This window comes from Galeopterus variegatus, unplaced genomic scaffold (assembly GCF_000696425.1).
Source record: "Galeopterus variegatus unplaced genomic scaffold, G_variegatus-3.0.2 Scaffold192, whole genome shotgun sequence".
NCBI lineage: Eukaryota > Metazoa > Chordata > Mammalia > Dermoptera > Cynocephalidae > Galeopterus > Galeopterus variegatus.
In genome coordinates this window covers 369,524-383,704 of record NW_007726303.1, presented here as the reverse complement: position 1 = coordinate 383,704, position 14,181 = coordinate 369,524, and the positions used below count along the sequence as shown (strand labels likewise).

Below are 14,181 nucleotides of genomic sequence, written 5' to 3'. Positions count from 1 at the left end.
AGAAAGCTCTTATTCAACATTCATTCAATAAATGCTTAACTAAACACAGACCATGCACCAGGCACTGGTATGACTTATTTTTGAGTCAGAATCTAGGAATGAATCCCAGGTCTCATCAATTTGAGCAATTCTCCAGCTCATCAATTTGAGGAATATTCTTTTATGTATCTTACGGGATGTGGCAGGCACCTCTTTTGGGAACTCCCAAGTATTATAGTTTCCTCTGGACACAGCTATATTTAATGCGTTAACATATTTAACGAGTTAACATACTAGCACTAAGGGGCCACTGTATCTCAAGTTACATATCAAACTGACATCTCTAATATGCTTCATAGATACTTTCTTAGACTACGTCACTAAGGCTTACCCTCACTGATATTCCTAACAAAGAACATCACCAAGATTAATAAAGTCACCCCACCATTGCTGATGTAACTGATACATTTGAAGATTTGCGTGTAAAGCAGATATTCTTGGAAAATCTATGGACTTCCTAAATGTCTCTAACCTTGTCCTAGATTTGATGAGCAGAACACACTCAATAAACTTCCTTGCTCCATAAATTTTCCCTTGATCCTATGGAATAAACTTTCCTTGAGGAGAAATAATCAGGAGATCATTTCTTTAACAAGTAAAATACTTTCTTTGTTTACTACTTTAGAGTACTAAGCATGCTGTTTAGGAAGGTGTATTCAACCTAAAATCAAAAACAAGCTGTTAATAGCTTTTGTATAACCAGCAGTTTACAACCTCCCTCCTGATCACAGAAGGGAATTCAGCCTGAACCTGTCCCCTGCCCTGTTCCTCTTAGCTCTCAGATTATCGACCTTCTCATTCCCCTTCCTTACACACATTTTAGTTTGGCTGCCAAGCACAAGAAATACAGGCTGATTAATATGAATGAAGGCTGCATAATTCATAATTAATATGAATGAAGGCTGCATAGACCTAGTAATAAGATGCCTTATATGAGTACTGTAAGGAACAGGTGTTGAGTCTTTGAACCCTGGGAAACTCTTTTCAATTAAGATATGTAATTTCTTCTTTATGCTTGTGTAGCACTGAGGGGTGCACATTCTAGAGACGGCCATTTGGGACCTTGCCTCGCCTATTGTCTTTTCTGTGTCACATATGGGCATTCTGTGAAGCCAATTTATTTATTCCATATTTATTAATTTAATTTTATTTTTTATTAATCTTCCTATTCTGTTTATTCTTTATTCTTGTGAGTGTATTACATAAAAATCCAGAGCACTTAAAATCATTTGGATCTCTTAATGGCAGGGCAAGTCCACATTTGCCTGTGTGCTAGATAAAGTCACTATTGAGTGCCTCCTTCATGATAAACTGGTTAAACCAATACAGCATTTTTCATTCCTCTCCCTAGTACACTCCCCTTTTACTACTTCAGCTGGTCAGTTCAACCTCCAGTTCACTTCTTTGAGGGATTTCCCCTGACTGTCTCCTGGACTAAGTTAGTGACTCTCATGTACACATCACTCCCTGCAAAATAACAATCATCACACTTTAAATCGTTTATTTGTTTAATGTTTATTTCTTCTACTTGGACAAAATCTCCATTAGCAGAGACTGTATCTGTTGTTTTGTTTTTACATCTAGCACAATGTGTTTTACATTATAAATGAATATAGGTCTTCATTGAATGAATAGATGCATCTTAAAGTATAACATGTTTGACAATAGACACTTGGTCAAATGCTGAGAATTCAGTCATGTAGCAATTATTAATTGAGCATCTCAGAATGCGTAAAGCATAGTGAGAGGACTAAAAAAGGTTATAGGGCACCATTCCAGCCCAAAAGAGGGCTTTCATAAAATGGATGAACCATTTGCATACAAACAACTAAATACTTAAATAAATCCCAAGAAACAAAAGAGTGGGATAGTAAATGAATGATTAAATGAAATGAATAAGCAGTTCATTTTAGAGTCATAGAGACTTGTGTTTAACCTTGAACAAGTTAATGTCTCTCAGCTTTAATCTTCACATCTATAAAATGAAAATTATAAATGTTCCCATCTTATATGGTTGTGAGGACTAAATGAGATAATGACCATAAGATTCTTAGAAAAGAATCTGGTACATGTCACATAATAAATATTAACTTTTATTTATTAGTAGTAATATTGTTGTTATTATCACTAAGTTCCTGGGAAGGGTCAAGGTGAGATAATTTAATGAAGGATCTATAAATAGCATATCCATACATTGCCAATAGGCTAGGCAGGGGACAAACTGTAAAAGACTTAATGCTGAAATGATCATCTTCAATTGGCAGTTATCAAACTTTTGGGTTTCAGGACCCCCTAATGTACTTAAGTATTAATGAGGAACCCAAAGAACTTTTGTTTAGGTGGGTTATATCCAGTGATGTGCTGGTAAGTGTTTAACAACTAGGATAGATGTTTCTCTAGGGAAAATTCTTGATTTTGTAGCATTTTTTGATTTCTGTGGAATAACCACTCCCACCAAGCTTGACTTCAAGCTATCAATATGCCATTATTGAATGTGGAGAGATGTGCAGAACACTCTCTCTCACACACACACACTTCCCCCATACAAATGCAATAGACATATTACTTTTGTTTTAAATATGATTTATTTAATCATGTTTATAAATATATATGTATATATATTTATTAGCAAAAGTCCATTCTTTATTCAGATTTCCTTAGTTTTTACCTAATGTCTTTTTTTCTGTTTAAGGATACCATTGAGGTACCACATTAAATCTAGTCATTATGTCTCCTTAGTCTCTTATATTTCTCTCTCTGTTTAGACAAAGAGCTTCTTAAGAGACCATTGTTACTTTCTATGAATCCCCAGCACCTGGCACAATGACTGGGACATGATAGGTTCTCAAAAACATTTGCGGAATTGTACCGAAATTAAGAAATATTGGAAAATCTACAGATAACAGCCAATTAAAATGAAAACTGTATTGTATTCATGAGGAAAGAAAAAGAAGAGCTGGTGCTATGTGTATTTAGCCTAAAGAAAATAAATTAATGAGACATTTACAGTCTTCAAGTAGAATTTATAACAAATTGTAAACAAAAAGATGCTGATCTTGAAGGAGTCATTCTAACATATTTTTACATATGTAAAAATTCACCAAACTGTACACTATTAGGGCACTTGATGCATGCTATCCCTTAATCTGAAAGAACAGTATTACTGCACTTTGTGTATGCTATCCTTTAACCTGGGGGGGGGGGGAAGAAAGAAAGAAAAGAAAAGAGAGAAAAAAGAAAGAAAGAAAGAGAAAAATCAAACTATTCTGGGCTACATGCAGACTTCTTCAAAGCATTACTCAATGACAAAATAGTGGTGTGATGGCTGGCTACACAATTTTGAGGAAAAGTGTTACACTTCTTGCTGTGTAACAGAGACACAAAAAAGATTACTCAAAGCAACATGAATGCAATGAGAAGCCCGAAGGGCCTGCACCTCAGCAACTCCTCTGTTAGAAGGAGAAACTGGGTACAGTCCCAATTCAAAGTTAGCTTCTGTTTTTATTGTAAAGACAAGGAAGTTTTTACAAGAAGGCTCTGTTGATTCAATCATTTCAAAAGGACAAAAAGACACAGGCAATGTGACAAAAGTTATCTACGGCTAAGTATAGCTTAAACAATAGAAACTAGTAACATCATTTAAATTAACAACATGACATTCGAAAGTACAATTTGTGAAAAGCTAAGTTGATCAAACTGTGATCATTATCTGATCCAAAATATAAACTCTCCTTAAATTATTTAAGCAAAAGTTACATCCTTTTGATTAAATCTAAGTATAACTGTCTCTAAAGTTTCCACCAACAAACAGCTTGCCCTTAGCAAAATTTCTTCACATTTTTCCCTACAGTAATTCTTTCAACATCTTTTTACAACAATCAGTTTGTTAAATAATCAAAGTACATAATCCCATCCCTAAACAGTGATTAGGGTTGATTAGATGGGCTGTTGCCTGCTAGCTGTTGGTGTTTGTCTTCTAGCTGAGGACTTTTGTCCCATACATGCATTACCTATACTAAAAAAACAAACAAACAAACAAAAAAAACAACCTCTATACTAAAAATCAACTGTTAATCAACATATACTTGATTAGAATTGATTAGATGGGATTTTGCCCCACTAGCTATGGGCTCTTGCCACCTAGCTAAGGACTTGTGTCCCATAAGTTTTTTAGCTAAAGAGCCCTGGCTAAAAATCAAATGAGAATCAAGATTTTTTTAACCCTCTACAGAAAAGAATGACCCTAAAGTGTGAACATAAATTGTTATGTCCAGTTGAGTTGTCCTTTAACTATAAAAGCCAAAGGCAGACATTCTTAAATATGTAGAAACTCAAGAAACACAATGCCACTGAATCCTCCTGGACAAAATCCAGCCAACCAAGAGCTGAATCGAAATACTCAGAAATTGAGAAGTAGCAGTAAAAGGCTGATAGTGAGCACTGAATCTATTTCAATGTAAAATGGAAACTGAACAATTGTGGAGGTCAGAGTAATAGAACAGAATATAAATATTATCAGAATTAAAAAATTAAAAAACCCAGCAAAAGTCTAAAGGTAGGAGAAAGATGGTAAGAAACCATAAAAGTGTGCTAATTTCCTTATCTTCAACAGCAGAGAGTCAATAGATACTGTCTAACGTTGAGATATGTAATTTAAAAATGATTCCAGGAAAAAAAGTTTCTGTCCGTTGTTTCCCTGTCTACCCATAGTATTAAACAAAGAATGGACTTTGAATGCCATTGAGTTCCATTAGATATTAAGAACTATCTTCCTAAAATCAAAATTGATTTAGGACTATCCTTTCTCTAAAATCAAGATAGGTAACAATCTCCACATTAGAGGTTTTAAAGGTTAGGCAACCATCTGTCTGCAGTTTAGAAATGAGACCAGAGGAACTATAAGGCCCTTTTAAGCTGTATGTTCTTGGTATGTGTCAGAAAGGAGAAGGGGAATAGCAGAAACCCCAACCCTCTTAGCTCTTCTGCAGCCCACCTCCTAGCCCTAGGCTCTTGTGTTTACCCTGGTATCATCAAGCCACCATTGACTACAAGCTAAAATGGGAGAGAGTAGAACCGGCCAGCCAGCATAGCCCCAGTACTTAGGCAAGGGACTGTAGGAGAAAGAGGACAATGAGCCCAAACCCACCTCCAGGCCCTCAGGGTTAAGATCCTCAGGACTAAGAAAGAGTGAGCAGGGGAGAGAGACTTTGGGGAAAGGGACTGTAGCCTCTACAGATACAGTAGCTCTACTGGTTGAGGAAAAAGGCACGAAGATTTGGACATAAATTCCTGGGCTTTGTTTCATGTTTTTTTTTTTTTTTGGTCTGGTAGCAATAGGGACAGTGAACACAACAAAGCAAGAAGAAAATGATAGCACACTCTTCTTACATATGCACACACAGTTTCTTTGTACACATGCACACTCTCATACAGAAGCCTTGAATATCCCATGCCCTTTGCCTGCACACTCAGAGACCACTTCTTATCTTCTTACCACCTGTCATTTCTTCTTCCCTGTTTGTGGTTCTCTCCATTACTCCAGCATCTCTCCTCAGACAAGAGCAAGACCCCTCCCTCGGTCTTTTGGCATCAACAGGCAATCCTTAGCTTTGCCAGTACCATGGAAATTTGGGGGCATTGGGGAGGAGGAGGTAGAAAAGGACTCAGCTGGGAAAAGGGTTAAAAGAGAGAGGGCACAAGACAGGAAAAGAAAGGGAAACTTTCTGGGCATGTTGCTTCAGCTGGAGAATGTATCAGAAAGAGAAGGGAAATTTGATCTTGTTATTGTCATTGCCCTGTCTCCTAGGATGTTGAGTTTAGGCCAAGTCTCTGAGCACTTCACTCAGCATTTTCCCATTCAAACATTAATGTGACTGTAGTGAATGGAGCAAAATCTCTACTCAGTGCCCCAGTTTCCTCATTGGTATGAAGGGAATAATCATAGTTGGAAGGAAGATATATGAAATGATAGACAAGAAAGCTGAAAACATTCTAGAGAGATGCAGGGGACCACAGTATTATATGTGAAGTCCCTTGCCTCTCTGAACAATTGAACAAAATTTTCCTGTGTTATGCCATCCAACTCCCAAGAATGTGAAAGAAATGTGAGATCGAGGATGCCTATAGTATGAGTGTAGAAAATGAGGTGGTGTAATAACACCAAGGTCAAGGGACAGGATCCCTGTACTGGTCAGCCACCAAAAAATAAAATAAAATGAAGTAGAAGGCAGAAATTGGAAAAGATGCTTCATGACCTAAATACTTTCTCATGGAATTAAGCTGTGAAATCACTGGGTAGCCTCACTTATTTCCTTTAGAGACATTCCTCATTGTTTGATGTTCAGCGTCTTCAAACCTGTTGTTTCATATATTATTTGTTTGTTTTCGTTTGTCAGGTGGCAAGGTAAATATGGTTACTCTATCTTGGATGGAATGGTTGTTGTCTTAAACTACTAAGTTTTGGGGTAGTTTGTGATATAGCAATAACTAACTGATAACTAAAATTGATAGCTAGATATGAGATACTTTCGTGCAAAAACAAACAAAAAACCCTACAATAGTAGCACTAGATTTGTAACCAGGTAGCAAGCATAGGCTGTCAATTTTTGCAAGGAAATTAGAAAACTGGCAACTGATATTATGAAGTGGTGAAACTATTTGTAAACCTATTACCTGCAGAAACTTGGCAGAGTGAAAAGCTATCTAATGAACTTTAGCATATAAGCAATGAGACTTTCAGGAAAAAAATCATACTAGATAAGTATGATAAGAAACTATATTTTCAGCCACAACCCCCTGACATCTGCACCCAACCCAGCAGTGACCGAGCTACTGCTAGAAGTCCCCTGGTCTCCCCTGCAGGAATGAGGGGGGGTGTCATGGGCCTCAACCACACCCCTCCTTCTCCCACCCTATTTCCTTCCTCCTTCCCCTCTTTCCCTCCCCCCACAACTGCTCCACAACATCTTAGAATGTAAAATAATAATAATAATAAATAAATAAACTTAAAAAAAAAAGAAACTACAAGAAAATGATGAGCTAATGAGAGAAAAGGCCAGTTTGCAAGCACAATTTAAGAGGACAATACAGGGGTCAGGACAGGTTTGGAAAACATAACATTAGTCACTTCCATCTACCCACTTGGTAAAAGATTCTCAAAGTCAAAATCTAGATTATTGGGCCGGCCCGGTGGCGCACTGGAGAGTGCGCCTCTTGGGAGCGCAGCGGTGTTCCCGCCGAGGGTTCAGATCCCATGTGGAGACCGGTTCCCGCTCACTGGCTGAGCGCGGTGTGGGCGCAACACCAAGGGTTGCGATCCCATTACCGGTCAGTAAAAAAGACAAAAAGGAATAAAAAAAAAAAAAATCTAGATTATTTACATTTAAGGCATTATTAATATAGTTGGATTTAAATCTATCATTTTGCTAGTTATTTTATGATTCCACTTTATCTGCACTAACATCTTATACGTCTTTTTTTATTGTTATTTCAGTGGTTGCTCTAGGGTTTGCAATGCATGTACATAATTCACCATAGCTTACCTAAAAATATTATCCTTCTTTACTGACAGTTTAAAAACCTTAACAACTCCATTTCCTTCCTTCAATTTTTTTTGGCTTATTTCTGTCACAAAATTTACTTCTACATATATAATAAACCATACAATACTTTGTTGTTAAGTTTGACAGTCAATTAACTTTTAAATTGACCAAACATAAGAAAAAACTTTAATATTTGCTTTCTTTTTTTATTTTCCTCACTCTTACTTTGTATAGAGTCATTTCTCTCCTGTATCCTATTCCTCTTGTCTGAAGAACTTCCTTTAACATTTCTTATAGTTCAGATCTGCTACCAAGGAATATAATCAGCTTTGTTTTTTCTGGAAAAATATTTTGTCTTCATTTTCTGAAAGATGTTCTTGCTGTATATGAAATTCTGGGCTGATAATTTTTTTCTTCAGCATTCTAAAAATATCTTTCTGGCAGAGAATCAAATGGCGGAATAGACAGTTCCCAGAGTCATTCTCTCCCACAATCAACCAATTTACAGCTATTAAAAAGCAATGACAGTCAAGTTGGGGCTACTAGAGCTGAGGAGAAGAGACCTACAATGTTTGTGAAGGCAGGAGAAGCCATGATGAGAGAAATAATGGGCCATTCTGACCATTTCGAGCCCCAGCCATTTCAAGGCTGGCCCTGGTGAGCACACAGAGCAAGAGCTGGCAAAAGCCACTGCTGTGCCCTTAGTTGAGGCTGCAGGGGAGAAGGGGGCCTTGGTGGCCCCCAGGCCAGCAAGACCACTAACGGGGTTCCTGTGGACCCATATAGGAGCAAGGGGCCACAGATAACTGAAAAAATGAGCCACTCAGAGGCTGGTGAGTCATCACAGGGGACCAACACATGGCCATTCCCCTGGGAAATGTTTGGAGTGGGGCGGTAGGGGTGACTGGCCCACTGGGGGAACGTGTGGCACAGCATGGACAGCTGATCTGCCCTCCAATCAGCACAGGCCCACTCAGTGGAGACTGGTCAGGAATACAGAACTGCAGGGGGTGCAATTTGCTGAAAAGACTTAGGTCCAGACCAGAGTTTCCACACAACCCAGGTGTACCAGACCTCACAAGACCCAGAAGTGCTTACAAGGTCAACAATTAAAACCTGAGCTGCACAAAAAACCTTCCCCAGAGAATCAACAGCAAAGCAGCAATCTAGCTCAACCACAGGGCTCAAGTGCTGGTTTCCACAGACAGTTCCCCCATTTTAGAAGTAACCAAACGACAACAAATTAGTTCCAGTGCAGAATTTAAGTGGTAGGAATAGCAAATAATCCAACACAGAACTGAAAGAAAAAACAAAACACCCACAGATCACAGACAAAGTTCTGATATTAACCAGTAAAGGTCTAACACCACCAAAGAACACCTATAAAACCTAGAAGGACTGGAAACTCCCCAGGCTCCCAAGCCAGGGTGGGAGAAGGGCCCATGACCTCAGCCATGCCCCCCTGATATCTGCATCCAGCCCAGCAGTGACCACCAGGCCATTGCCAGACAACCACTGAGCCACCTCTGGAAGCTCCCAGGGCTCCTCTGCCAGAAAGAGGAGGGTGCCACGGGCCTTGACCATGCCCTCCCTTCCTCCTTCTTCCACATTCTCCCCCTCACCTTTCCCCTGTCTCCTCTCCACCAACTGCTCAACATCTTAGAATGTGAAAAAATGACAAATAAAATTTTAAAAAATGTATCTTTCCATTTTCTTCTGGTTTGTATGTTTTCTGATGAGAAGTCTACTGAAAATCTTATCTTTGTTCCTTCATATGTAATTTTTCTTTTTTCTCTGCTTTCATGATTTTCTATTTACTTTTTATTTAAAGCAGTATGAACATGATGTATTCAGGCATTTTAAAAATTTTTAATTTTTATATTTTCTATTATTTATCCTGCTTGGGTTTCTTGGGATTCTTGAATATGTGGTTTAATTTTCAGAAATCCTTGATCATTTTTACTTTACTTATTTCTGCCTCATTTCTCTTTTATTTCTAGGACTCTAATTACATGCATGTTAAATTATTTGATATTGTCTCACAGCTCTTGGAAGCTCTATTCTTCTTCCCCCACCCCCTTTCATTCTTTTTTGTTTTCTGTTGGTGTTTCTGTTCAGAAAATTCCTATTGATCTATTGTCAAGTTCACTTATTCTTTACTCAATTGTGTCTAGTCTGCCAATAAACTCATCAAAGGAATTCTTAACCTCTGATATTGTGACTTTTACCTATATCATTTCTACTTATTTTTTTCCTATAGTTTCCTATAGAATCTCTGTGAGATTCCCCATCTTTTCATGCATGTTATCGACTTTTACATTATATCTTTACATTATATCAGTATCACACAACATATTAAATCAGTTATTAAGGTCTTTTTTGTGAATTCCAATATCTGAGTCTTCTCTGAATTTTGTTTTTTTGCTTATCTCTTGACAAAAGATGTTTTTTTCCCCTATCATTTTTGTGTCTGTATTTGACTAAATGTCCGAAATTATACACAAAACAGAAAAAGACTGAGAAAGACACTACTCATGCCAGTGTGGGTATATTATTATATCAGACAGTTAGTGTTGGATGCTGCATAATAATTAGTTTGGTTTTGGTTCCAGTTGCCTGGGACACAGCTTCTAAACCCTTAAAATTTTCTGATAGAAGCATTTTTGCTTTTCATGATGGGCCCTTGGACCATACCTGAATTTATGCTAAGGAGATGACTCAGGATGGGGGCTGAGTACTGTCAGAAAGACCAATCATGTGATTATCAGGTTGGAGCTTTGGGCTATGTGATAACAGCCTGACCTCCAGGGAGGGGAGTGGGGTTGACGATTTGAGTTCAATCACATGGCCAATGATTCAATCATACCTGTGTAATGCAACCCCAATAAAATTCTGAACACTAGTGCTCCGTTGAGCTTCCTGGTTGGTAAGCACACTGAAATACCAGGAGGGTGATGCATCCTGATTCCACAGGGAGAGGGCACAGAACTCCACATTCAGGCCCCTCCCAGACTTTGCCCTAAATGTTCTTTATACTGCTGGTCCTGATTTGTATCCTTCATAATAAACTGTAGTCATAAGTATAGTGTTTTCCTGAGTTCTATGAGTGGTTTTCATGAATTATCAAACCTGACAGGGTTGTAAGAACTCCCAAATTTGTAACCAGTTGGTCAAAAGGGCAGGATCTCTGATATTGTGGCTGGCATTTGAAGTGAGGGCATTTCTGTTGGGAACTATGATCTTAATGTATGGAGTCTGCATTAACTCCAGGTGGATAGCATCAGAATTGCATTGCAGTATTGCAGGGGGGTTGAGTCAAACTAGTTAGTTTAGGTTTGTTTTTTATCTTGGGTATTTTTTTTTACCTTTAGAGTACTATAGGCTTCAAATTCCTTTGTTTTTTCAACTGCTATTACGTTGTACTTAGAGAGGGGTTTGGGATCTTGAAGATTTTCTCAGTATTCTTGCCCAACCTTCCACTTTCAACCATCCCTGTATGCCTTTGCCAAAGGGGGTCTCTCTCCATGCACTTTCTCCTATCCCAAGGGTAAACTGCTGTTGCTTATTACGTGGTGCTAGGCTAGTTGTTGGACAGGGTGTGTCTGTTGTCCTTATCCAGCCAAAGTCTTAGGCCTGGTCTCTTCTGTCTGGTTGGGAGCAGGGCTTTCTCAGGGTTCCTATTCCTCTACCCCATGGCAGCCAAATTGTCTTGTATGTGTCATTGGTATGGGGCAGGAATCCCCCCCCACCCCCAGCATGAACAGATTTCTCCTTTGTATTGGAAGGACTTTTTTTCTACCCATCCCTCATTAACACTGGATCTTTGCTTGTGTCTGGGACTAGTGTTTCCTATCCTCTCACATTCCTTCCTTACATGCAATGAAATATTGCCTCAGCCTTAGAGGTAAGAGATCTTGTTGCCTCCGCTCTAGCAGCTTATAGCATTTAAGAGAAGGGCTTGGGAAGGTGGGTGAGGCTTAGGGCATGTCAATAGTAGCCTATCACCTCATGTTTGCCTGCACCACAAAAGGAGTCTCTTTAGGACTGCTGCTTTGTTCCCAAACATTATTGTGAGCATTTGGTAGAGGTCTAAATTTTCCTGCTGTCTGGGGCTTTAGATATTCTAAACCTATGTGTCAGCCCATGCTTGGTCTTTAAGAATTTGTTAAAGCTTCAATTGATTTCTTCTTACCTAGCTGCCTCTTTCTGCTGTGCTCTACTAAAGATGAAATACTTCATTTCATAGAAACTGAGTCCCATCTCAATTTACTTGGTTGGCTTGAGGCCTCAGCTATCTAATTGGCTCAAGAAAAATTACTGTTGTAGATTATGAGGCATTTTTTGTTAAGGTGGGAACATTCTCATGTGGCTTTCTAAATTCTAAGTGGAACTGGAACTCACGTCTGCTTATTTTTACAGGTGAATTTTTTTTGGGGGGGTGGCTGGCCAGTATGGGGATCCGAACCCTCAGCCTTGGTGTTAGCAGTATCGCACGCTAATCAACTGAGCTAACTGGCCATACAGGTGAATTCTATACATTTCTTTTTGAATTACAAATAAAAATTACACTAGGATTTTAACTAGAATTTTACTAAAATTATCTTTGGGATAATGTACAACATTATACCATTTGGTCTTCTCATCTGTAAATACCAAGTATTTCCTTTCATTTATACAAAGAGCACCCTCCAGTTTCCTTGTGATATGGGGTTATGATTTGTTAACTAATTTTAACTTGAATTCCATACAGTTAAAAAAAAATTAAGTTGGCTTCTTGTATTAAAACACAATTAAAGGTAAATAATCAGAAATTATTAGGTTGGAACCAAACAATCATATAGGTACTTAGGATCAAAACAAAAATTAAACATTATATTTAGCTCTGAGATTCCTGGGAGAAAAGACAAAAAGAGAAGCAGTGGGTTATATAGTTCTCATAGTTTAATAGAAAGAATGTAATTTTATCTGGAGAAATTTTTCTTACATTAAATCATAGTTGGTTTTTTGTGTGTAGTTTCTTTTAGAAATAACAAAATAGAAAATGAGTTTAACCATTTTTTATAGAAAATAGTGAAATGTCCTTCAATTGACTGTTTATTTTACTCAAAGACCAAGAACACAAACACCTATGTTAATAAAAAATAGTACTTCTAAGTAATGAATGTGAACAGTTGAAGTAATCCTGCTGAGTTTTTCAGAATTGTTGAAAATATTTATTTAGAAAAAATCTTTAGTTGGATAACAGCAGAAATGAAAGAAGTCTCACATTCCTATAAACAGTAGAATGCCATGCTGAGTTTACTTCTACAATAAAAGCCACACAAATCTGTCTGTATGGCCAATGATAGGGGTGTGAAGAAGAACTGAGAGGTAGAAGATATCTCTTCGCTTACTACCTACAAGTCTTGTTTAGAGAGGAACCTCTGGAAAATCATGAGTTAGGACAGCCCTCATTTACCAGCATGCCAGAGGCAGAACCAATATAATCTCCTGAAATATAAGATTTGTATTTCTCAAGGTAACTCCCTAAGGGGGCTTGGTTCCACCAATGAATAAAGTTCCTAATTCTACACTAAGTTCATCCTTTGGAACATCAATACCATCTCCTGGTTCTTCTCCAAGCTTCTTCCACCAAGGTGCTTGTATGTGCTTCAGGGTGGTGAGATGAGCCTGCTTGGCTTTGGCTGCCACAGGCCTGGATCTACTTAGGAAGAGCTCAGGTTCTTTCCCTTCTGACTCCTTCAGACTTGGTGCCTCTGTAGTAAACAGAAAATAAACAGATAACTGTTAATAGAGTCCTCTGCCAAGAAAGTAGGAGCATGAAACTACAGAGGTGGAACTCTGCTATTGCAAGCAGGGACAGGATTCCAATTCTGAATCCTTCCACTTTCTTTATCACTGCTAACTGTGGATGGTAAGTGACTATTCAAAAGTTGCAGCTGTGGCTGGTAGTAATACCTCCAACCCCTTGGCTACTTCTGTGTTTAGAAGAAAAGAATAAAAAAAGATGGTGCTTTCTGTTAGATGGTTTATTTAAGAACAGGAACTTTTAAAATATTAGTAGAGGGCCGGCCCGGTGGTGCACTGGAGAGTGTGCCGCTTGGGAGCGTGGTGGCGCTCCCGTCGAGGGTTCGGATCCCATGTGGAGACCGGTTCCCGCTCACTGGCTGAGTGTGGTGCGGGCGCAACACCGAGGGTTGCGATCCCATTACCGGTCAGTAAAAAAGAGACAAAAAAAAAAAAAAAAAATAGGCCCTCTCTCTCCACAAAGCACACTCCAGAGTAATATAAAAAGCATCTGATTTACAATAAGAGGGGAGGACTTGATCACACCTATTTCGGTACTGGACAGATCATCCAGGTGATGAACTAACAGAGGACCAGTTAATTTATCAGATGGAGAGAACAAATCTATGGTTATTAGAGGAAGAGGGGAGGGGGAAGGGGAGAGTTTGAATAAGGGGCATAAAGAATAACTATGATTTGTAAGAATGAATATGCTAATAAAAAAATTTAAAAAGAAAATCCCCCACAAAAAAGAGAATATAAAAATATTAGAGGGCAGAATCTTGATCCTAGAAGATTTCAGCATTCTAGAATA

At 38.4% G+C, this 14,181-nt stretch overlaps 1 protein-coding gene across 1 annotated transcript in view; it reads right to left on the bottom strand.

Annotated features, from left to right (window-relative positions):
* Positions 1-12,766: 12,766 nt before the first annotated feature.
* The window catches only part of IQCB1 (IQ motif containing B1), a 61,092-nt gene continuing 59,677 nt past the window's right edge, over positions 12,767-14,181 (bottom strand). The window contains exon 14 of the mRNA XM_008564838.1: positions 12,767-13,336. Coding sequence (XP_008563060.1) covers positions 13,107-13,336 — 230 coding nt within the window. The 3' untranslated portion in view covers positions 12,767-13,106. The remainder of the gene's footprint in view (positions 13,337-14,181) is intronic.